The 25,186-nt window shown below is 44.7% G+C and overlaps 1 protein-coding gene across 8 annotated transcripts; it reads right to left on the bottom strand.

Moving 5' to 3' along the window:
• Positions 1-354: 354 nt before the first annotated feature.
• Positions 355-23,730, bottom strand: LOC106571089 (protein max). 8 transcript variants are annotated; one of them, XM_045695557.2, is made up of 6 exons: positions 23,467-23,730; positions 23,031-23,057; positions 5,925-6,032; positions 5,294-5,365; positions 1,211-1,349; positions 355-841 (listed from the first exon to the last, which is right to left on the bottom strand). In XM_045695557.2, exons 1-6 carry the CDS (start codon positions 23,500-23,502, stop codon positions 651-653), a joined length of 573 nt encoding a protein of 190 aa, XP_045551513.1. In that variant the 5' UTR covers positions 23,503-23,730; the 3' UTR covers positions 355-650. The 8 variants fall into 8 exon arrangements, with proteins under 8 accessions (XP_045551513.1, XP_045551512.1, XP_045551514.1 ...); XM_045695556.2 differs by having other exon boundaries at positions 5,913-6,032; XM_045695558.2 differs by lacking the exon at positions 23,031-23,057.
• Between the last annotated feature and the right edge of the window lie 1,456 nt (positions 23,731-25,186).

Consider the following 25,186-nt stretch of genomic DNA (forward strand, 5'->3'; position numbering starts at 1 on the left):
TTGTTTCACTTATACATCAATATTTAGCTTCAAAGTGTCTTCACATTCTTTTCTGTGGAAATTTTTTTTTTTTTAAAAAAGGTAAGCTTCTCCGACAGATAGACGACTTCTTGACGCGTGTAAATTCTAAAACCGGTTCTTATCAAGACAAAAAAAAGAAAAAAGTATATTCGCGTGCGGAGGAGTACGCCTCTTCTCTCCTTAGTTTTCCACTGGGAGGAGAGAGTACGTAGTAGAGGGTACAAAAATCATTGAGTCCTCTACGTGGCGAAAATTCCTAATTTTGGGTTTTGGATAGTTGACGTTGCTGAGAGAGATACTGATGCTGAGAAGTCAAAGAGAGGAAAGGGGAGAGAGCGAGAAAGGGAAAATGTATTTTTTTTCTTGCACGTTATGTTCTAAATCAGTGTTCTTCCTCTCAGCTGTCTTCCCTCCCTCTCCAGCGGATGGCGTGATGAAGGGACTTCAGGATAGACAGATCATGAGGGAAGGATTGGAGTCTTCACTATCCAGTGAGAGCACATCCAGAGAAAGAAAGGAGGGAGGCCAATGTAGTGGGAATTACAGGAGCAGTACTGACTACTGGACCAGTACCCATGCTTTCAGTACCCCTCCACACCAGGCGTGGCACTGTGGGCTAGTCCAGCGTCCTAGCTGGCGTCCACGCGGAGCTTCTTCCTGGGGGCGGGGGGTTCCTCTGGCTCGGACTCGGAGCTGGAGTCAGAGCCGCCGTCGAAGGCAGACACAGCACTGCCTTTAGGGTTGGTGTACAGGCTGCTGTCTGATGAACTGTAGCTGGCCTGAAGCTGCGTCGAACCCTTCACCTTCTCCAGGGCACGCACTACAGGGAAAAGAGAATGGGGAGAAGGAGAGGACAGAGAAAGGAAAGAAATAGACCAAGGGAAGAAAAAGGAAAGAGGATGGAGGAGAGGGAGCAAGGGAGAGAGAGGGGGAATAAAGAAAATGGTTGAGAAGATGAAGAGGCACACGCTAGAGACAGATGGTCCGTAGGTACGGTAGATTCTCCATCATACTACAGACAGATGGTCCGTAGGTACGGTAGATTCTCCATCATACTACAGACAGATGGTCCGTAGGTACGGTAGATTCTCCATCATACTACAGACAGATGGTCCGTAGGTACGGTAGATTCTCCATCATACTACAGACAGATGGTCCGTAGGTACGGTAGATTCTCCATCATACTCACCTTGCTGCTCCAGCAGAGCGTTCTGCCTCTTCAGGTCGTCGATGTCCTGCTGGTGTGTGTGGTTCTTCCTTCTCATGTACTGGATGTAGTCCGTGGCTTTGTCTAGGATCTGAGCTCGGGATGCCTGTTTGATAGATTGCTGTTGGCAACAAATGGAAAACTTAAATGTGACACAAGGAAAGATGTCAGTGTCCTTATTAAAATCACATTTGCTAACAGAGCTACCGTAACAAACTCTACACTGACCCCTCTAGCACAGCTACCGTAATAACTCCCTACACTGACCCCTCTAGCACAACTACCGTAATAACTCCCTACACTGACCCCTCTAGCACAAAGGCACCGATGTGATAGTAGCTGGGTCTGGCCTGCTCAGGTCATTGACTCTATATGAACCAGATAGTAGCTGGGTCTGGTCTGCTCAGATCATTGACTATATGAACTAAGGCAGAATGGCGCTGGAGGGAATAGAGTCCATTTTACAGCTCCTGACCAATTGTGCCATTTTGTGTATTTCTTTTAACTGATCATAACTTTTTTTGTACATTCTTTTCCACCATCGTTTGTGACTGGAAAGAGCTTCTGGACATCAGAGCAGCCATCACTAACCTCGATTTAGACCAGGACTTCTACTTCAATGAGTTGGAGGTGAAAGAAATACTGATTAATCACTGACCAGGCACAAATCCCCGACACTCACTAGAGTTACGGCGCACTGTATCCCTGACGAGACTACGTCAGATTGGATAAATTACTTCTACCCTCCGTTCTATTGGCGAGGTGCAATAACTGGAAAATAAACTGGATGAGCTCCGTTCAAGACTATCCTATCCACACTGCGCTAAAGCTGTCGCTTTCAAGGAGCGGGACACTAATCCGGATGCTTCTAAGAAATCCCACTATGCCCTCCGACAAATCATCAAACAGGCAAAGCATCAATACAGGACTAAGACTAAATCCTACTCCACCGGCTCCGACGCTCGTCGGATGTGACAGGACTTGCAAACTATCCTGGATTACAAAGGGAAACCCAGCTGCGAGCTGTCCAGTGACGCAAGCCTACCAGAAGAGCTAAATACCTTCTATGCTCGCTTCGAGGCTAGCAACACTGAACCATGCATGAGAGCACCAGTTGTTCCGGACAACTGTGTGATCACGCTCACCGTAGCCGATGTGAGTAAGACCTTTAAACAGATTAACATTCACAAGGCAGCCGGGTGGATTTCCAGGACGCATGGTCGCAGCGCAGACATGCGCTTACCAGCTGGTGTCTTCACGGACATTTTTAACCTCTACCTGACCCAGTCTGTAATACCTACATGTTTCAAGCAGACCACCATAGTCCCTGTCCCCAAGAACGCAAAGGCAACCTGTCTAAATTACTATCACCCCATAGCACTCACATCAGTAACCATGAAATTCTTTGAAAGGCTCACATCAACACCATCATCCCAGACACCCTGGACCCACTCCAACTTGAATACCGCCCCAACAGATCCACAATCTCTATTTCAGTCCATATTATCCTCATCCACCTGGACAAAATGAATACCTATGTGAGAATGCTGTTCATTGACAACAGCTCAGCGTTCAACACCATAGTGCCATCCAAGCTCATCCCTAAGCTAAGGACCCTGGGATTAAAAACATCCCTCTGCAACTTGATTCTGGACTTCCTGATGGGCCGCCTCCAGGTGGAGAGGTTAGGCAACAGCACAACCACCAGGCTGACGCGCAACTCAGGGGTGCGTGCTTAAACCCCTCCTGTACACCCGGTTCACTCACAACTAAGTGGCCATGCACGACTCAAACGCCATCATTAAGTTTGCAGACGACAACAGTGGTAGGCCTGATCACCGACGACGAAAGCCTACAGGCAGGAGGTCAGAGACCCGGCAGCGTGGTGCCAGGACAACAACCTCTTCAACGTCAGCAAGACAAAGGAACTGATCGTGAACTACAGAAAACAGAGCTGAGCACGCCCCCATCCACATCAACAGGGCTGTAGTGGAGCAGGTCGGGAGCTTCAAGTTCCTCAGTGTGCACATCAGTAAGAACCTATCATATACACCGCTGTTACGGTTTATCCTGTTGCCTAGTCACTTACACCCTACTTATATCGACAGACTACATGACCAAAAGTATGTGGACACCTGCTTGTCTCATTACAAAATCATGGGCTATTATATGGAGTTGGTCCCTCCCTTTGCTGCTTTAACAGCCTCCACTCTTCTGGGAAAGCTTTCCATTAGATGTTGGAACATTGCTGAGGGGACTTGCTTCCATTCAGCCACAAGAGCATTAGTGAGGTCCTACACTGATGTTGGGCGATTAGGCCTGGCTCACAGTCGGCGTTCCAATTCATCCCAAAGGTGTTCGATGGAGGCGAGGTCGGGGTTCTGTGCAGGCCAGTCAAGTTCTTCCACAACGATCTCGACAAACCATTTCTGTATGGATCTCGCTTTCTGCACGGGGGCACTGTCATGCTGAAACATAAAATGGCCTTCACCAAACTTGGAAGCACAGAATTGTCTAAAATGTCATTGTATGCTGTAGCGTTAACATTTCCCTTCACTGGAACTAAGGGGCCTAGCCCGAACCATGAAAAACAGCCCCGGACCATTATTCCTCCTCCACCAAACTTTACAGTTGGCACTATGCATTGGGGTAGGTAGCGCTCTCCTGGCATCCGCCAAAACCAGAGTCGCCCGACGGACTGCCAGATGGTGAAGTGTGATTCATCACTCCAGTTCCACTGCTCCAGAGTCCAATTGCAGCAAGTATTACACCATTCCAGCCGACACTTGGCATTGCGCATGGTGATCTTAGGCTTGTATGCGGCTGCTCGGCCATTTCCGAACAGTTTGTGTTCCAGAGGCAGTTTGGAACTCGGTAGTGAGTGTTGCAACAGAGACTATTTTTCGACTCACTATGCCAGTCCTACTCTGAGCTTGGGTGGCCTACCACTTCGTGGCTGCTCCTAGAAGTTTCCACTTCACAATAACAGCACTTAGTTGACCTGGGCAGCTCTAGCAGGGCAGAAATTTGACGAACTGAAACAGCCGAATACAGTAATTTGAAGGTGTGTCCACATGTATATATAGTGTTTCTACCTCAATTACATCAACTCGGTACGAATAACAACGAGACAAATAAAAATGTGATTAATTGTTTAATATATGAACCAAAAAAAAGGTGCCAGTGAAATGTCTTGCTTTTTCTTCAGTCTCTGCATCAACACACACACACACACACACACACACACACACACACACACACTGAAAAAAGAAAAAAATAAGTCCAGGCTGAAAGGATTGGCACTCAAAATATGCGCCCTTCCTTGAGGCACTACTTGCATCTGTAAACAGGAAGCGACCCAATTTTGTACGATCACGACAATGTTATTTGGCTGAGTCTACCTTTTACATTGACTAACAGCCATCTGCAATAGCGAACAGTTCCATCACTTCTATTCTCCTTCCTGTCCGAAAGCAATGTTGGTTACCAAGCAACCATAGTGTTATGATACACCAGCGTTGGGAGGGGGGAGGGTCTAGTTGGTTTGAAAAGAAAAACAGCCCTCAATGTCAGAGATGTCAAAACAGGAAAAAAGCAAAAAGTTTGCACACAACTTCCTGACACTAGCCTGTGTCCCAGTGTTTCTGGTTAGAACACATCATGTCTGGATTGCACACTCTTCTCCTCCACTCTCCATTCCCTCCCTCTCGTTTTCCCTCCCTCCTCCCACTCTCTCTTCCATGTCATAACTACCCATGTATTGAATACATTGAAGTAGCTACATTATCCGTGGCATTACCTTTGAAATATGAATTACAGCAACATTACATCATAAACATACATGTCATGTCAACACATTGCAATGCAATTACATTCACTTGGTTTATGCATATCGCATTGAAGAATACCCCTATCCCCCTCCCAACTCAGAATGTCAATAACAGAACACACCCAGAGCCATGTATTTAGAGTGTAAGGCTTCTGCATTATGAAGCATTAACATGACACTACAACATTCTATAGCAGCCATGTAAGCACCCCATCAACATTACATGGCAGTCTTACGTCAGATAGCGCGACGATTCCGCCTGCACTGGTCCCTGTTGAGGGACGAGCGTCGCGTAGGAGTGACGCCACCTGATGTAAGACAATGCATTACATGAGGAATAGAATGTCCAGAATGAGAATTATGATGCATTTACATGACACTACAACATTCTGTAACAGTCATGTTAGAACCCCATTAAAATGACACTACAACATTCTATAGCAGCCATGTTAGAACCCCATTAAAATGACACTACAACATTCTATAACAGCCATGTTAGAACCCTGTTAAAATGACACTACAACATTCTATAACAGCCATGTTAGAACCTCATTAACATGACACTACAACATTCTATAGCAGCCATGTTAGAACCCCATTAACATGACACTACAACATTCTATAGCAGCCATGTTAGAACCCCATTAACACTACAACATTCTATAGCAGCCATGTTAGAACCCCATTAACACTGAGTGCAGAATATTTAAACAATGATATGTAACTGTCTAGAATTTAGAACAGTATTCTAAATTCAAAAAAAATTAAAAATTTGAAACACATGGCTCTGGATGCCCACAGCAAAACACTCCCCTCCCCAAAAGGATCCCCTCTCCCTAAGAGAGTCAGGTTTACCTCTCTACCAACCTTTTCCCCTTGCAAGGCGGGCACGGAATCTCGCAGGCTGTGAAAGCTGTCTTTGATGTGATCCCTACGCTTGCGCTCCAGTGCATTGTGGTGTGCCCGTTTGTCAGCCTGCAATGAGAGAGTCACAGTGGGCTTTAGCAGGGGAGGGGGAGGTGTCCAGGGAGGTTTGGACTGACAGGGGGGACAGGAAAACACACACACACCAAGCTTCTTCAACCAACTGTCCTCAGTAATCCCGCTCAGCGTTCTGTGTTTGAGAGAGTGCACCAGGTTGAGGACCTGGACCGTCCAGCCAGCCAAGACTGGACAGGGCAGGCATGGTGAGTTGGTGAGGCAGCAAAGGAGATGTTCATGGAGGAAACTGACTGACACCTTAGAGATCATCCTATAACAATTCATATGGATCTAGAGTATGCATTTATGATTCTATTGTACGGTTTTCTTTATTTCCACAACTGGTACAATAACACTGGCACCACCACCACTCCCCTACAGTGATAAGAACTGACCCTAGTGCAGCTACAACTGTGGAGTAAACATGCAGAACACACTAGGCCAGGGCGAGTGGTGGGTGTGGTGACCTAGATAAAGCCCTGGGGAGGGGGAAAAAAAGACACTAACCCTATTCAGATGTGATGAGAGGTGGGTAAAAATGGTGACTCGTGTTTTAGTGTTACAGTTCCTAATTTGCCTACACCTGACAACTAGGCCTAACTGACAAACTATTAGGAGTTCTGTTCTAGGTTAGTAATGTTAAGTAATACCCGGAGGTTTTGTATTTGGCACTGTATCTTGGAGGATTGTATTTATTTCTTCTTATTCAACTAGGCATTTGGATTGATTCATTTACAGATTTAGGTGTGTTCTTATACAGTGAAATGAGTTCAGAATCTATTTTGTCGTCACGTATCGTTACGGCCTACCAGCGTTTTGAGCTCTGCTACAGTGGGACTGGTTTGAGCTCATGCTATATACTCAGAGTAGACGGAACACTTGCTCTTTCCATGACCTAGACTGAGCAGGTGAAAGCTAAGATCCCTTATTCATGTCACTTCAAAATCAGTGTAGATGAAGGGGAGATAGGTTAAAGAAGGATTTTTAAGCCTTGAGAAATGGATTGTGTGCCATTCAAATTCCAAAAAATTTCGAAAGCGGCCAGTCATCCCACTCTTCAAAAAGGGGGAGAGACCCTAGACCCAAACTGTTACAGACCTATATCCATCCTGCCCTGCCTTTCTAAAGTCTTCGAAAGCCAAGCGAACAAACAGATCACCGACCATTTCGAATCCCACCGTACCTTCTCCACTATGCAATCTGGTTTCCGAGCTGGTCACAGGTACACCTCAGCCACGCTCAAGGTCCTAAACAATATCATAACTGCCATCGATAAGAGACAGTACTGTGCAGCCATCTTCATCGACCTGGCCAAGGCTTTCGACTCTGTCAATCACCACACTCAACAGCCTTGGTTTCTCAAATGACTGCCTCGCCTGGTTTACCAACTACTTCTCTGATAGAGTTCAGTGTGTCAAATCGGAGGGCCTGTTGTCCGGACCTCTGGCAGTCTATGGGGATAACACAGGGTTCAATTCTCAGGCCGACTCTTTCCTCTGTATATATATCAACGATGTCGCTCTTGCTGCTGGTGATTCTTTGATCCACCTCTACGCAGACGACACCATTCTGTATACCTCTGGCCCTTCTTTGGACACTGTGGTAACAAACAAACTTCAATGCCATACAACGCTCCTTCCGTGGCCTCCAACTGCTATTAAATGCTAGGAAAACGAAATGCATGCTCTTCAACCGATCGCTGCCCGCACCCGCCCGACTAGCATCACTACTCTGGATGGTTCTGACCTAGAATATGTGGCCAACTACAAATACCTAGGTGTCTGGCTAGACTGTAAACTCTCCTTCCAGACTCACATTAACCGGTTGGGGCTAGTATTTGCACGGCCGGATAAAAAAAACGTACCCGATTTAATCTGGTTACTACTCTTGCCCAGAAACGAGAATATGCATATAATTAGTAGATTTGGATAGAAAACACTAAAGTTTCTAAAACTGTTTGAATGGTTTCTGTGAGTATAACAGAACTCATATGGCAGGCCAAAACCTGAGAAGATTCCATGCAGGAAGTGCCCTGTCTGACAATTTGTTGTCCTTTAGGGCATCTCTATCAAAAATACAGCATCTCTGCTGTAACGTGACATTTAAGGCTTTCATTGGCTCTCAGAAGGCGCCAGAAAGTGGAATGAGAGCTCTGCAGTCTCTGGGTGAAAAAAATAGCAGGAGTTTTGTGAGTGGTCTGGCAGGGAACACTGACACTGGAGCGCGCGTGCACGAGAGGACTCCATTTTTTTCTTTCTCTCTTTGAACGAATACAACGTCGCCCGGTTGGAATATTATCGCTATTTTACGAGAAAAATCGCATAAAAATTGATTTTAAACAGCGTTTGACATGCTTCGAAGTACGGTAATGGAATATTTTGACATTTTTTGTCACAAAATGCGCCCCCGCGTCACCCTTCGGATACTGACCTCAACGCACGAACAAAACGGAGCCATTTCAATATAACTATGGATTATTTAGAACCAAAACAACATGTTGTTGAAGTAGAAGTCCTGGGAGTGCATTCTGACGAAGAACAGCAAAGGTAGTCCAATTTTTCTTATAGTAAATCTGAGTTTGGTGAGGGCCAAACTTGGTGGGTGTCAAATTAGCTAGCCGTGATGGCCGGGCTATCTACTCAGAATATTGCAAAATGTGCTTTCGCCGAAAAGCTATTTTAAAATCTGACACCACGATTGCATAAAGGAATTCTGTATCTATAATTCTTAAAATAATTATGTTTTTTGTGAACGTTTATCGTGAGTAATTTAGTAAATTCACCGGAAGTGTTCGGTGGGAATGCTAGTTCTGAACGTCACATGCTAATGTAAAAAGCTGGTTTTTGATATGTGAACTTGATTGAACAAAACATGCATGTATTGTATAACATAATGTCCTAGAAGTGTCATCTGATGAAGATCAAAGGTTAGTGCTGCATTTAGCTGTGGTTTTGGTTTTTGTGACATATATGCTTGCTTTGAAAATGGCTGTGTGATTATTTTTGGCAGGGTACTCTCCTGACAATCTAATGTTTTGCTTTTGCTGTAAAGCCTTTTTGAAATCGGACAGTGTGGTTAGATTAACCTCTTACATCTAGATGTTCCGCTAGCGGAACACCGCTCCAATATCCAATGATAGGGCGTGGCGCGAAATACAAACTCCTCGAAAATCCGAAAACTTCCATTTTTCAAACATATGACTATTTTACACCATTTTAAAAGACAAGACTCTCCTTTATCTAACCACACTGTCCGATTTCAAAAAGGCTTTACAACGAAAGCAAAACATTAGATTATGTCAGGAGAGTACCCAGCCAGAAATAATCAGACACCCATTTTTCAAGCTAGCATATAATGTCACAAAAACCAAAACCACAGCTAAATGCAGCACTAACCTTTGATGATCTTCATCAGATGACACTCCTAGGACATTATGTTATAGAATACATGCATGTTTTGTTCAATCAAGTTCATATCTATATCAAAAAACAGCTTTTTACATTAGCATGTGACATTCAGAACTAGCATTCCCAACGAACACTTCCGGTGAATTTACTAAATTACTCACGATAAACGTTCACAAAAAGCATTAGATACAGAACTCCTTTATGCAATCGCGGTGTCCGATTTTAAAATAGCTTTTCGGTGAAAGCACATTTTGCAATATTCTGAGTAGATAGCCCGGCCATCACAGGCTAGCTATTTTGACACCCACCAAGTTTGGCCCTCACCAAACTCAGATTTACTATAAGAAAAATTGGATTACCTTTGCTGTTCTTTGTCAGAATGCACTCCCAGGACTTCTACTTCAACAACAAATGTTGGTTTGGTTCCAAATAATCCATAGTTATACCCAAATAGCGGCGTTTTGTTCGTGCGGTCAAGACACTATCCGAAGGGTAACGAAGGGTGACGTGCCGGGGCGTTTCGTGACAAAAAAATTCAAAATATTCCATTACCGTACTTCGAAGCATGTCAAACGCTGTTTAAAATCAATTTTTATGCGATTTTTCTCGTAAAATAGCGATAATATTCCTGCCCGGGAGTCGTTGTTTTCGTTCAAAGACTGAAAATGTAAAATGGACTCTTCACGTGCACACGCGCACCCGTCTCATTGTTCTCAGATCGACCACTATCCAAATGCGCTACTGTTTTTCAGCCATGGACTGCAGTCATCATTCAACGTTCTGGCGCCTTCTGAGAGCCTATGGGAGCCTTAGAAAGTGTCACGTTACAGCAGAGATCCTCTGTTTTCAATAAAGAGGCTAAAGAAGGCCAAGAAATGGTCAGAGAGGGCACTTCCTGTTTGGAATCTTCTCAGGTTTTGGCTTGCCATATGAGTTCTGTTATACTCACAGACACCATTCAAACAGTTTTAGAAACCGTAGGGTGTTTTCTATCCAAATCAAACAATTATATGCATATTCTAGTTTCTGGGCAGGAGTAATAAACAGATTAAATCGGGTACGTTTTTTATCCGGCCGTGAAACTACTGCCCCCTATCCATAACAGGTTAACGAGAGTCTTGTCTTTAAAATGGTGTAAAATAGTCATATGTTTGAGAAATTGAAGTTAGAGCATTTATGAGGTATTTGTATTTCGCGCCACACGATTCCACTGGCTGTTGACTAGGTGGGACGCAAACAACCCACCTTGCCCAGGGAGGTTAAGCATCTCCAATCCAAAATGTAATCTAGAATCAGTTTCCTATTTCGCAACAAAGCCTCCTTTACTCATGCTGCCAAATATACCCTCGTAAAACTGACTATCCTACCGATCCTTGACTTCGGCGATGTCATTTACAAAATAGCTTCCAACACTCTACTCAGCAAACTGGATGCAGTCTATCACAGTGCCATCTGTTTTGTCACCAAAGCCCCATATACTACCCACCACTGCGACCTGTATGCCTTATCTCAGCTCACTGGTCACCACAGCAACACCCGTGTATGGCACGCGCTCCAGCAGGTATATCTCACTGGTCACCCCTAAAGCCAACACCTCCTTTGGCCGCCTTTCCTTCCAGTTCTCTGCTGCCAACGACTGAAATGAACTGCAAAAATCACTGAAGTTGGAGACTTGCATCTCTCTCACTAACTTTAAGCGTCAGCTGTCAGAGCAGCTTACCGATCGCTGCACACAGCCCATCTGTAAATAGCCCATCCAACCACCTACCTCATCCCCATATTTGTTTTTGTGCTCTTTTGCACCAGTATTTCTACTTGCACATCCTCATCTGCACATGTATATCACTCCAGTGTAAATTGCAATTACTTAGCCACTATTGGCCTATTTATTGCCTTACCTCCTTACTTCATTTGCACACTGTATACAGATTTTTCTATTGACTGTACGATTGTTTATCCCATGTGTAACTCTGTCGTTTTTGTCGCACTGCTTTGCTTTATCTTGGCCAGGTCGCAGTTGTAAATGAGAACTTGTTCTCAACTGGCTTACCTGGTTAAATATATATATATTTTTAAAGAGGCTGAATGGGCAGGACAAAAGATTTATATGCCTTTGAATGGGGTATGGTAGTAGGTGCCAGGGTACCGTTTCTGTCAACAACTCCAACACAGCTGGGTTTTTCATGCTCAACAGTTTCCCGTGTGTATCAAGAACGGTCCACCACCCAAAGGACATCCAGCCAACTTGACAACTGTGGGAAGCACTGGAGTCAACATGGGCCAGCATCCCTGTAGAATGCTTTAGACACCTTAGAGTCCACGCTCCGACAAATTGAGGCTGTTCTGAGGGCAGGGGGGGTATACTCAGTGTATAGTCTGTTGTTCTGAACACAAAACCTACAAATTATCCCCGTGATCTGCAGTCTAGTGCCTATGCAAACAGTCTTCATCTCTCTGTAGCCTAGACACAGAACAGACATCTTGTGGGGATAATCTACCTAAAACAACTAGCGTTGTTGTACGTCTCTCTGTAGGTCTAGAGAGACCTACAACAACACAGACACTCCTCCCTCCAGCCTCTCAGCCACTCCATACTGTTGCCAGGGCCTCAGGTGAATCATCCACCTAAACACAGTCTGAATCCCAAATGGCACTCTGTTCCCTATGTAGTGCACTACTTTTGACCAGGGCCAATAGGGCCATGGTCAAAAGTAGTGCACCATCTTGGGAATAGGGTTCAATTTGGGAAGCAGACAGTAAATTCATGTCTCTTTACACAGAACAATATAGAAACATCCCTCAGCCACTAAATGGAGCAAGTCAGGCGTGTTAAAACCCTCCCAGTCAGGCGTGTTAAAACCCTCCCAGTCAGGCGTGTTAAAACCCTCCCAGTCAGGCGTGTTAAAACCCTCCCAGTAAGGCGTGTTAAAACGTCCTCAAGCCGTGTCTAGACTTGACAGTTCATTAAGCTTTAGTATTCTGATCGTGGAATTCCGAACGCATCCTACAACTACATTTAGATGTGTCTACCAGGTCCAATGTGTCTGGATTCCCTTTTCCAGCGCTATATTCAAATGCCAGTATGCATTCTACAAAACTGTGGACAGGCAAAATATGCTAACACAGCAACTGATGGCAGTAGCTAACTACTGTAGCGAACTAGCCAGCTAACCGCTGTAGCTAGCCAACAAGCAACGCTAACGGCATTGCAAACGGGTTAGCATAACTCTAGCCAAACAACAACAAAAAATCTTTATAAATATTAGCTAGCATTTGAGGCAAGCAAACACATTCCTCACACGCTAGGAAAGTAATTCCTCCAACTTTATAATGAAACGGTGCCTCTCGGTCCCAAAACGTACGTTTTCTGGAGACTTGTGTGTGTGTGGGGGGGGGCTGATGTTATCACCCACTGTATGCACTTTCGGTAGCCTGATTGCATCCAGACAGAAGAAATACGCAAACAATACATCCCCGACTACCTTCTGAGGTGGTCAGACAGATCTGAACACAATCAGACCACAAAGCCACTTTTGTGCATCTAGACCTGTCTTTTCAACGTAATCTTCGTATTCTGATAGCAGAAGTCGCATGTAAGTTTCAAGTGGGTGGGGTTATATCCTGCCTGTTTGGCCCTGTCCGGGGGTATCATCGGATGGGGCCACAGTGTCTTCTGATCCCTCCTGTCTCAGCCTCCAGTATTTATGCTGCAGTAGTTTATGTGTCGGGGGGCTAGGGTCAGTCTGTTACATCTGGAGTATTTCTCTTGTCTTATCCGGTGTCCTGTGTGAATTTAAATATGCTCTCTCTAATTCTCTCTGAGTACCTGAGCCCTAGGACCATGCCTCAGGACTACCTGGTATGATGACTCCTTGCTGTCCCCAGTCCACCTGGCCGTGCTGCTGCTCCAGTTTCAACTGTTCTGCCTGCGGCTATGGAACCCTGACCTGTTCACCGGACGTGCTTGTTGCACCCTCGACAACTATTATTATTATTATTATTATTATTATTATTATTATTATTATTATTTGACCATGCTGGTCATTTATGAACATTTTAACATCTTGACCATGTTCTGTTATAATATCCACCCTGCACAGCCAGAAGAGGACTGGCCACCCCTCACAGCCTGGTTCCTCTCTAGGTTTCTTCCTAGGTTTTTGGCCTTTCTAAGGAGTTTTTCCTAGGGAGTTTTTCCTAGCCACCGTGCTTCTTTCACATGCATTGCTTGCTGTTTGGGGTTTTAGGCTGGGTTTCTGTACAGCACTTTGAGATATCAGCTGATGTACGAAGGGCTATATAAATAAATTTGATTTGAAATGTAGACACGACCAAAGTCAGGCCTGTCAAACCCTCTCAGTATCTGTATCTATCACAAATAACTTTATTAGAGCAGCAATCTGACTTTTTTCCCCCCTCTATATAGTGGGCCTTTTGATCGTCGCCTGTTCAAAGTTTAATGTGCGTAAAATAAACCCTCTCCTTCCACTGTAAACCCTCACAGCGTTTTAGCCTTCAGCTCAGATCATAGATTTACAAAAATGGTCACCGACCCATCTCACATGACTAGGGATAGGCCCAGAGTAGAGCAGCCAATCACCTGCAGCAGCACTAGCAGTAGTTGAACTTGTTTCAGACCAGGCTAACAAAAGGTTCCCAACTGACTCATAATTCTATGCATCATAACGAAACTAAGGTACTAGCCAAATGTCACATGCAAATGGCACCATGAAGGTTACTGGAAAGGGTGTTGTTTTGGATCCAACTTGCCTGGAGTCTACAGGGTTAGGCCAGGACAGTGACTGTGAGAGTAACTTTAGCGAAGGAAGCCCCCATGAAAATAACCACCAACTCTCTCCATGACAAGTTATTAGAGGAATGCATAAAGAGTCTGGGACAAACCCTAGGTCCAGGATACAGCAGCTGTCCACTGCCCAATAGTTTGGCCTAGGGTCTGGATCATGTAGTTTTATGTGTGGTATTCAATGGTTTTCCACGGTAGACTACGACAGAGCAGGTAAAATGTTGAACTGGAATGACAAAATGCACTGAGAAGTTACTGGCCCGTACGAGCCAGTGACTGAAGAGATCCACTGGCCCAGCACGTGTTTACAGGCCCCGGGGCATCGTTAATGTCAGACCCTGTAAATGCATTAGGGCCTACAGAGAGAAAGTGTAAAGTAGCTCAGGCTCCAAAATGGCTGCCATAATAGCTGAACCCTGTGAGATGATCCAGTGGTATCAGAAAACAGTGTAATGCACACTAGGCATTAGTTAACATTGAAAATGTTATCTAGGATGAACTAATGACAACATTTTGCTTGGTGTTGATGTATATCCATTGAGTTAGTCATTTCCAAATAAAGAGACGAAAAGAACATAGCATCTGGTTCATCAAATTTGATCATGAGACTCATATAGGGGTCACCTCTACTCCTACATACATGTAGGTACTACCTCAACTACCTGGTACCCCTGCACATTGAATTGGTACCGGTACTCCTTGTATATTACCTCGTTATTGTATTACATTTGATTTATTTCTATATAGCAAATGTATTACTTTTTAACTCTGCATTGTTGGGAAAGGGTGCATAATAGGGCTGGGCGGTATACCGTATTGATGCAGGGACCGGTTTGGATTTTTACTTTAGCTTCTATATATCGGTATTTGAATGTTTGGTTTGTTAATAAATGTGATACGCCATGTGTAATGTTAATTTTTATAGTTTACTTCACTTCTTGAGTAATGTCTCTCCGCCCTTTCTCTCCATGCCATTTTCCACACAGACCTAGCCACGCCCCCTGTCACTCAAGGAGCGCATCTGATGTTCCTCAACCAGGAGACACTTGCTTTCTGTCTGCATGGTCAATGCAGCACATACAACAATGTTGATGACAACAATGTTGTTTTCACTTTAATCTTAATATAAATCCACTGGCGTTCTATAATGACACTATTAGTTTGTGTTCCTTACATCAGCAAACAGCTAGTTTGTCTTTTCTTAGCAAGTTTCCCTGAATCTTGTTAGCCGCTAATGCTAATAGCTAATAAATGTACTGAGTAAGAGCAAACGTAGCTAGCTAATACAGCCTGATAATTCCAGTAACGGTGTAGACCTAAATCGGCATGTTGTTTGTGCAACAGTATCTTCTAAATCAGAGGAATATGCAAAGCAAGAATATGTTATCTACATTAAGTAGCTAAGAGAAAACATGCAATGTAGCCAAAGCTTATAGGGTCCCCTAGGAAACACTTTAGTACCTACCCTGTCACAATAACTCCTCCCTGGCATTTTAATTAGTTGTCATCTCAAACACTATTCAAAGTGCCCACTATTATATTCTAACTATAGAATTTGAATAGTCATGATTCCAACAGTTTTGCTCTTAATTCGAGAGTCAAATCTCAATTGCAACATTTGGTTAAAAATAAGTCCTAGATGATTTGCCCATATCGTGCAGCCCTGTGTGGCAGTGCGGAAATGTTCTCAATTGAGCAGTGGTGTAAAATACTTAAGTAAAAATACTTTCAAGTACTACTTAAGTCTGGTTTTTTGGTATCTGTACTTTACTATTTTTTATTTTTGACTACTTTTACTTCACTACATTCCGAAAGAAAATACTGTACTTTTTACTCCATGCATTTTCCTTGACACCTAAAAGTACTCGTGACATTTTGAATGATTAGCAGGACAGGAAAATGGTCCAATTTACACACACAGTCAAGAAAACATCCCTGGTCATCCCTACCGCCTCTGATCTGGAGGACTCACTAAACAGAGAACATCCCTGGTCATCCCTACTGCCTCTGATCTGGACGACTCACTAAACACACATGCTTTGTTTGTAAATTATGTCTAAGTGTTGGAGTGTACCCTGGCTATCTGTAAATTTAAAAAAAAAATAACACTGCCATGTGGTTTGCTTAACATAAGGAATTTGAAATAATTTATACTTAAGTATATTTAAAACCAAATACTTTTACACTTTCACTCAAGTAGTATTTTACCGGGCATCTTTACTTTTACTCAAGTGTGACAATTGGGTACTTTTAGCACCACTGCAATTGAGTGCAGGAAATGCAGAAACTATAAAAGTGCTGAAATTTGTTTTGAAGTTGAATTGAACAGTATAAAACAATCAGAATGGAGAAAGACTGAAATCACCTAGAATGTGGGTTGCCACCCCTAGGATCACTCCCTACTCATAAATCCCCCTGGGATCCCTCCCTACTCACAAAGCCCCCTGGGATCCCTCCCTACTCACAAAGCCCCCTGGGATCCCTCCCTACTCACAAAGCCCCCTGGGATCCCTCCCTACTCACAAAGCCCCCTGGGATCCCTCCCTACTCACAAAGCCCCCTGGGATCCCTCCCTACTCACAAAGCCCCCTGGGATCCCTCCCTACTCACAAAGCCCCCTGGGATCCCTCCCTACTCACAAAGCCCCCTGGGATCCCTCCCTACTCACAAAGCCCCCTGGGATCCCTCCCTACTCACAAAGCCCCCTGGGATCCCTCCCTACTCACAAAGCCCCCTGGGATCCCTCCCTACTCACAAAGCCCCCTGGGATCCCTCCCTACTCACAAAGCCCCCTGGGATCCCTCCCTACTCACAAAGCCCCCTGGGATCCCTCCCTACTCACAAAGCCCCCTGGGATCCCTCCCTACTCACAAAGCCCCCTGGGACCCCTCCCTACTCACAAAGCCCCCTGGGATCCCTCCCTACTCACAAAGCCCCCTGGGATCCCTCCCTACTCACAAAGCCCCCTGGGATCCCTCCCTACTCACAAAGCCCCCTGGGATCCCTCCCTACTCACAAAGCCCCCTGGGATCCCTCCCTACTCATAAAGCCCCCTGGGATCCCTCCCTACTCATCAAAGCCCCCTGGGATCCCTCCCTACTCATCAAAGCCCCCTGGGATCCCTCCCTACTCACAAAGCCCCCTGGGATCCCTCCCTACTCACAAAGCCCCCTGGGATCCCTCCCTACTCACAAAGCCCCCTGGGATCCCTCCCTACTCACAAAGCCCCCTGGGATCCCTCCCTACTCATCAAAGCCCCCTGGGATCCCTCCCTACTCATCAAAGCCCCCTGGGATCCCTCCCTACTCATCAAAGCCCCCTGGGATCCCTCCCTACTCATCAAAGCCCCCTGGGATCCCTCCCTACTCATCAAAGCCCCCTGGGATCCCTCCCTACTCACAAAGCCCCCTGGGATCCCTCCCTACTCACAAAGCCCCCTGGGATCCCTCCCTACTCACAAAGCCCCCTGGGATCCCTCCCTACTCACAAAGCCCCCTGGGATCCCTCCCTACTCACAAAGCCCCCTGGGATCCCTCCCTACTCACAAAGCCCCCTGGGATCCCTCCCTACTCACAAAGCCCCCTGGGATCCCTCCCTACTCACAAAGCCCCCTGGGATCCCTCCCTACTCACAAAGCCCCCTGGGATCCCTCCCTACTCACAAAGCCCCCTGGGATCCCTCCCTACTCACAAAGCCCCCTGGGATCCCTCCCTACTCACAAAGCCCCCTGGGATCCCTCCCTACTCACAAAGCCCCCTGGGATCCCTCCCTACTCACAAAGCCCCCTGGGATCCCTCCCTACTCACAAAGCCCCCTGGGATCCCTCCCTACTCACAAAGCCCCCTGGGATCCCTCCCTACTCATAAAGCCCCCTGGGATCCCTCCCTACTCACAAAGCCCCCTGGGATCCCTCCCTACTCATAAAGCCCCCTGGGATCCCTCCCTACTCACAAAGCCCCCTGGGATCCCTCCCTACTCATAAAGCCCCCTGGGATCCCTCCCTACTCATAAAGCCCCCTGGGATCCCTCCCTACTCATAAAGCCCCCTGGGATCCCTCCCTACTCATAAAGCCCCCTGGGATCCCTCCCTACTCATAAAGCCCCCTGGGATCCCTCCCTACTCATAAAGCCCCCTGGGATCCCTCCCTACTCATAAAGCCCCTGGGATCCCTCCCTACTCATAAAGCCCCCTGGGATCCCTCCCTACTCATAAAGCCCCCTGGGATCCCTCCCTACTCATAAAGCAAATGTGGAACTTTTATTATTCAACAACTAAAAATACCATCAATATTTTTTTTTAAATACCGTGATAATATTTGGGCCATATCGCCCAACCCTAGCTCACAAGTAAGCATTTCACGGTAAAGTCTACGCCTATTGTATTCAGCGCATGTGATGCTTCTCAATGGCTCGGTTTCAGATGATGCTAGTTAGCTTAGCTAGACCTATCACTTCCATTCTATTCTTACCTCAGAACATAAACATTACAGTGCCTTCAGAAAGTATTCACACACTGACTTTTTCCACATCTTGTGGTGTTACAGCCTGAAATTAAAATTGATTACATTTAGATTTATTTTGTCACTGGCCTACACACAATCCCCTATAATTTCAGTGGAATTGTTTAAAAACACTTTTACAAATTTAAAGCTGAAATGTCTTGAGTCAATAAGTATTCAAACCTTTTGTAATGGCAAGCCTAAATAAATGACATATGTTGCATGGACTTCCTGTTTTCAACAAGGCACTAAAGTAATAGTGCAAAAAATGTGGCAAAGCAATTAACCTTTTGTCCTGAATGCAAAGTGTTATGTTTGGGGCAAATCCAATACAACACATTACTGAGTACCACTCCATAATATCAAGCATAGTGGTGGCCACATCGTGTTATGGGTATGCTTGTAATCTGCTTGAAAATCTATGGCAAGACATGGAAATGGTTCTCTAGCAATGATCAACAACCAACTTGAGAGAGCTGGAAGAATAATGAGCAAATATTGTAGAATCCAGGTGTGGAAATCTCTTAGAGGCTTAATCAGAAAGACTCACAGCTGTAATCACTGCCTAAGGTGATTCTAAAATGTATTGTGTAAATACTTAAGCATTTAATTTTCAATACAAAAACATGTTTTCACCTCGTCATTATGGGTATTGTGTGTAAAAAAATACAAATAAAAAAATCATACATTTTGAAGTCCAGCTGTAACACAAAATGTGGAATAAGTCAACAGGTATGAATACTTTCTCAAGGCACTGTACATAACCTCCAGATGACTAAGTACAGTAATAGGCTGCATCGCCATAGGGCTCTGGTCAAAAATATATATATATATATATATCTCAAAAAAATAAAGGGAACACTTAAACAACACATCCTAGATCTGAATGAAAGAAATAATCTTATTAAATACTTTTTTCTTTACATAGTTGAATGTGCTGACAACAAAACCACACAAAAATAATCAATGGAAATCCAATTTATCAACCCATGAAAGTCTGGATTTGGAGTCACACTCAAAATTAAAGTGGAAAACCACACTACAGGCTGATCCAACTTTGATGTAATGTCCTTAAAACAAGTCAAAATGAGGCTCAGTAGTGTGTGTGGCCTCCACGTGCCTGTATGACCTCCCTACAACGCCTGGGCATGCTCCTGATGAGGTGGCGGATGGTCTCCTGAGGGATCTCCTCCCAGACCTGGACTAAAGCATCCGCCAACTCCTGGACAGTCTGTGGTGCAACGTGGCGTTGGTGGATGGAGCGAGACATGATGTCCCAGATGTGCTCAATTGGATTCAGGTCTTGGGAACGGGCGGGCCAGTCCATAGCATCAATGCCTTTCTCTTGCAGGAACTGCTGACACACTCCAGCCACATGAGGTCTAGCATTGTCTTGCATTAGGAGGAACCCAGGGCCAACCGCACCAGCATATGGTCTCACAAGGGGTCTGAGGATCTCATCTCGGTACCTAATGGCAGTCAGGCTACCTCTGGCGAGCACATGGAGAGCTGTGCGGCCCCCCAAAGAAATGCTACCCCACACCATGACTGACCCACCGCCAAACCGGTCATGCTGGAGGATGTTGCAGGCAGCAGAACGTTCTCCACGGCGTCTCCAGACTCTGTCACGTCTGTCACATGTGCTCAGTGTGAACCTGCTTTCATCTGTGAAGAGCACAGGGCGCCAGTGGCGAATTTGCCAATCTTGGTGTTCTCTGGCAAATGCCAAACGTCCTGCACGGTGTTGGGCTGTAAGCACAACCCCCACCTGTGGACGTCGGGCCCTCATACCACCCTCATGGAGTCTGTTTCTGACCGTTGGAGCAGACACATGCACATTTGTGGCCTGCTGGAGGTCATTTTGCAGGGCTCTGGCAGTGCTTCTCCTGCTCCTCCTTGCACAAAGGCAGAGGTAGCGGTCCTGCTGCTGGGTTGTTGCCCTCCTACGGCCTCCTCCACGTCTCCCGATGTACTGGCCTGTCTCCTGGTAGCGCCTCCATGCTCTGGACACTACGCTGACAGACATAGCAAACCTTCTTACCACAGCTCGCATTGATGTGCCATCCTGGATGAGCTGCACTACCTGAGCCACTTGTGTGGGTTGTAGACTCCGTCTCATGCTACCACTAGAGTGAAAGCACCGCCAGCATTCAAAAGTGACCAAAACATCAGCCAGGAAGCATAGGAACTGAGAAGTGGTCTGTGGTCCCCACCTGCAGAACCACTCCTTTATTGGGGGTGTCTTGCTAATTGCCTATAATTTCCACCTGTTGTCTATTCCATTTGCACAACAGCATGTGAAATGTATTGTCAATCAGTTTTGCTTCCTAAGTGGACAGTTTGATTTCACAGAAGTGTGATTGACTTGGAGTTACATTGTGTTGTTTAAGTGTTCCCTTTATTTTTTTGAGCAGTGTATTTTTAGATATATAGAATAGGGTGCCGTTGGGGATGCAGAAAGAGCAGACTACAGTAGAGTAACTGCCTCCCTAGCTAACCCACTGACACCCTGCATTGTAGCTTCAAAACTACGTTGTCTGTCTTGTTGCTGCTCTCAACATCACTCAGGACAGATAGATACTCATGGTGCCAATACACACACCCCCCCCCCCCCCACACACTACTATGACCTGTTATGAGATCCCGTCCATCCGTTCCACTTCCTAAACATCTTCCTCAGCGTCTAGGTGGGCCCCCAATGGAAGCCATTGTGTCCAGGAGCCAGTATGTCTGAGTGAACTACGTGAAAACTAAACTAAAATATCACAGAGGTCACCACATCTCTGGTTACAGATGTGTAACAGTGTAGGTTCCGTCCCTCTCTTCGCCCCAACCTGGGCTCGAACCAGGGACCCTTGCACACATCAACAACTGACAACCACGAAGCATCGTTACCCATCGAGCCACAAAAGCCTCGGCCCTTGCAGTCTTAGAGCGAGTGACGTCACTGATTGAAACGCTATTAGCGCGCATCACTGCTAACTAACTAGCCATTTCACATCGGTTACAGATGCATGAGACACATTTGTGATGTGGTGCTTGAAAGTGATGTGGTAGACACATCAGCCCAATTGTTCTGATAGTCCAATCCTCAAACGGTCCTAAATATAAAGATAAGCCAAGTTACGTAATTGATTTGAATATCACATAGTCATTTGAAAATATTTGGAAATAAACCTAGCCAAATATGACAAAAGCCCTGCCTAAACTTAGTCTATTATTTTGAGACAGCATTCTGCAGCAAAACGTTAATTAAGTCCATGAGAATCAGTTTGATAACGACTGGCTGTCTGACTGACAAGGGGAAAACATTACGTACTGTTATGCAAAAGTCAGTCGTGCAGCGAGGCTGTTTATTAGGCCGGTATGCGACGTGGCTACGTCATGCCTCTAGCCTGGCAGCAGCCCAGTCAGTGGCCTGGCACTGATCACTAGCTGTAACACACAGGGAAACATCTAGCGGTGTCTCCCTGCTCTCTCCCTCTCTCTCCCCCTTCCCGACAAGACGACGGCGTCATTTACTGAACAGTTACTGAGTTGAAGCCGAGGCGCGTAACTAGCTAATGAATTTTAATTTCAAAAGTATCGCATTTTATATTTATTTGCAATAGTCACGTCATGATTAAAACATGACCTACAAGTGCATTTAGAAAAGGCGCATCTGGTCGAGAAGGGTATTCCTAGGTTTGACTTTTTTACGCCGACTGTGGCTCAAGCTGTCTGCTGCGTTTTGCAGGAGGCTTTATTCTAAATATAGCATATAGATTTCGTGTGTCTCTAAATTCCTACGACCGCGTATGGGATGGGGTGGATACCCTTCAATGCATGGATAAGATGATCTGTGCAAATGCAAACCTTGATGGCTTGATGGATATATTGCATACATTATGTAAAGGGTAAATCATAGTTGTGACACGACAGTACTAGCGCCTATCGAAACCCCCCAGTGTTCAGCTAACTCCGTGTATTCTGTCTGCTAGCTACATCCTCCTTGTGTGCTGTGTCCTATTATTGAAGAGTGTGTGGCTAACTTTGCATGCTAGTAAACAACTACTAAGCTTGATATATTTTTCGCTCACTAACTGCAGGAAACCCTTTCTGTTCAGCCACCCGCACCCATCATCACTTGCTAACTTTGTAAGGCAAAACAAATATATCAAATACATTAGTTACCAGGACGAACATAATTTTTTTTGCCAGATATTATCATGGCATAATTACAATACAATTGATAGAATTCCAATATTTTTTGGGTATATATATTTAACACTTCATTACCCACCACATTGTGATATCTCGATGAGTCTTCCTGTAAAAAGAAACAGAACAGAAAAGTACGATTGTAGCCACAATTCCATGTAGCTTGAGCTAGCCAGCCAACTTAGTTAGCAATACATTGTGACCCCATTATTGCAGAAAACCCCAATGCAAAGAAGAGATATATATATATATATATATATAACGTTAGCAAGTGATCATCATACATTTCTGAGCCAGAACTGCTAGCTACTAGCTGACCTATCTAGCTATTGTAGCTAACCTTTTAAAAGGCTGTTGGTCCTTCTTGTGGATAACGTTAGTTCGCTAGTAACTGGTTGCGAAGTAACGTTATCCAGCAGTCACCGGTTCGAAAATACCGAGGCGTTTTAATTGATTACTAGCTAGCAAACTAACTACATACAGTAGCTAACAAAGTAGCGAAATAAACATTTACTCACGTCACTATCGACTTCGATATCATCGTTATCACTCATTCTTAGGTGAAATTGTGGATTTTTTTGTTTTTTGTTTTATGAAATGGTAGCCTAGTTCACAACATGAAGCAAACGCCTAACGATAAAGCAAAATGCACAAACAGACTAACTAATGTTACTCTCCCTGCAGTCAACAACGAAAGAAATGAGCTTCAACGAACTATATTTATACGTGACTTGTCTACACCAACAGCAACCGTTTCGCGACACTGCCTGCGACGTTGGACGGGTGTGTAGGATTTGTAGTTTCTTGTACGATAATAACAAACGACTCTCAAATATCAGTGGATTGTCTATTAACTACACTTCCCATAGGTAAAAAAGTATGCCGCGCGTCAGAATAACGTCAACATAATGATATTTACCTCGCGGTGTACACTGGGATGTGTAGTCTAGATAATAGCTGCGTCAGTGGGGCCGCGATTGAAGACACGTGGATCGTTACAATAGTAAAGTCGACCTATCTCATAATGTCAACGTTGAATACTATCTTCTTTCTTTTATTTTTTTTGGTAATACATGTTATACAAATGTGTAATAGGTATGAAAATGAGTATTACCACTAATACCCTTCTTTCCTCTACAGCCGTGCATTGCATTGCATCTATTAAAGACTGCTGATTGAATGAGTTTCAAATATCAAGTTTTGAATGTTTCCTTATTTGAAATGAATGCCTTTTTCATTAAGATCAACTACACTCATTTGATTAAGGTCAACTAAAGGTGCTTAGTAGAACCATACAGCGTTCTTTGGTTTGTCCCTATTGGGGAACCCTTTTTGGTGCTGGGTAGAACCCTTTTTCAGAGGGTTCTATCTAGAACCCTCCATGCAGGGTTCTTCAAAGAACCCCTTTGGTATGGTTCTACCTAAAACCCTCTACGTAGGGTTCTTCCTAGAACCGTCTATTAAGGGTTCTACCGAGAACCCTTTATCTTTGGAGAGTTCTTCCAAGAATCCTCTATGAACAGTTCCAACAGCCTCACTAGCCTCTAAAATACAATTTTTTATTACATTACCTATATTACAAGGCCTTTCTATGAGTGCCTAGTTATACACCTAACACAGTGGTGTTAGGAATCTCCTGGTTTACAGGCCACATCAGGCCTGCAAGTTACATTATGCTGGCTTGCAAAGTGATTCCTATTGGAATGCTGACAGAGTTAGGCTATCTAACAAGTGGAATTATTAATCACCTGCAACCTGCATTCAGAATTCCTATTGGAATGCTGACAGAGTTAGGCTATCTAACAAGTGGATATTATTAATCACCTGCAACCTGCATTCAGAATTTTCCTGCAATAGAGCGTGCTGGGAAATATTATATATGGTTCAATGTAGAACCCTTTTTGCCTTCCAAGGAATCCTTCTTGTGTTCCAAAGAATCATCAAAGAACCCTTTCTTTCAAAAACAGTTCTTAGGATGTTAAAGCTTCTAGGTAGAACCCTTTGCCTTACAAAGAATCCTTGTCTTCCAAAAAGGGTTATTTTGATCAAAACAGTTCTCGGTAGAACCATATCCCTCTGCAAATAACCCTTTTGGAACCCTTTTTTCTAAGAGCGTATTAAACTCCCCTTCTCCACCTAAAGTTTGTGGGGGCATCCCTGCCGCTGAGCGAATAGGGAATAATCTAGGCTTTTTTTTTCTCCACAAATTGTGCTCTAGATAAAGAAAGACCTTACACA

This window comes from Salmo salar, chromosome 15 (genome assembly GCF_965601325.2).
Source record: "Salmo salar chromosome 15, fSalSal1, whole genome shotgun sequence".
In the NCBI taxonomy this organism is placed as follows: domain Eukaryota; kingdom Metazoa; phylum Chordata; class Actinopteri; order Salmoniformes; family Salmonidae; genus Salmo; species Salmo salar.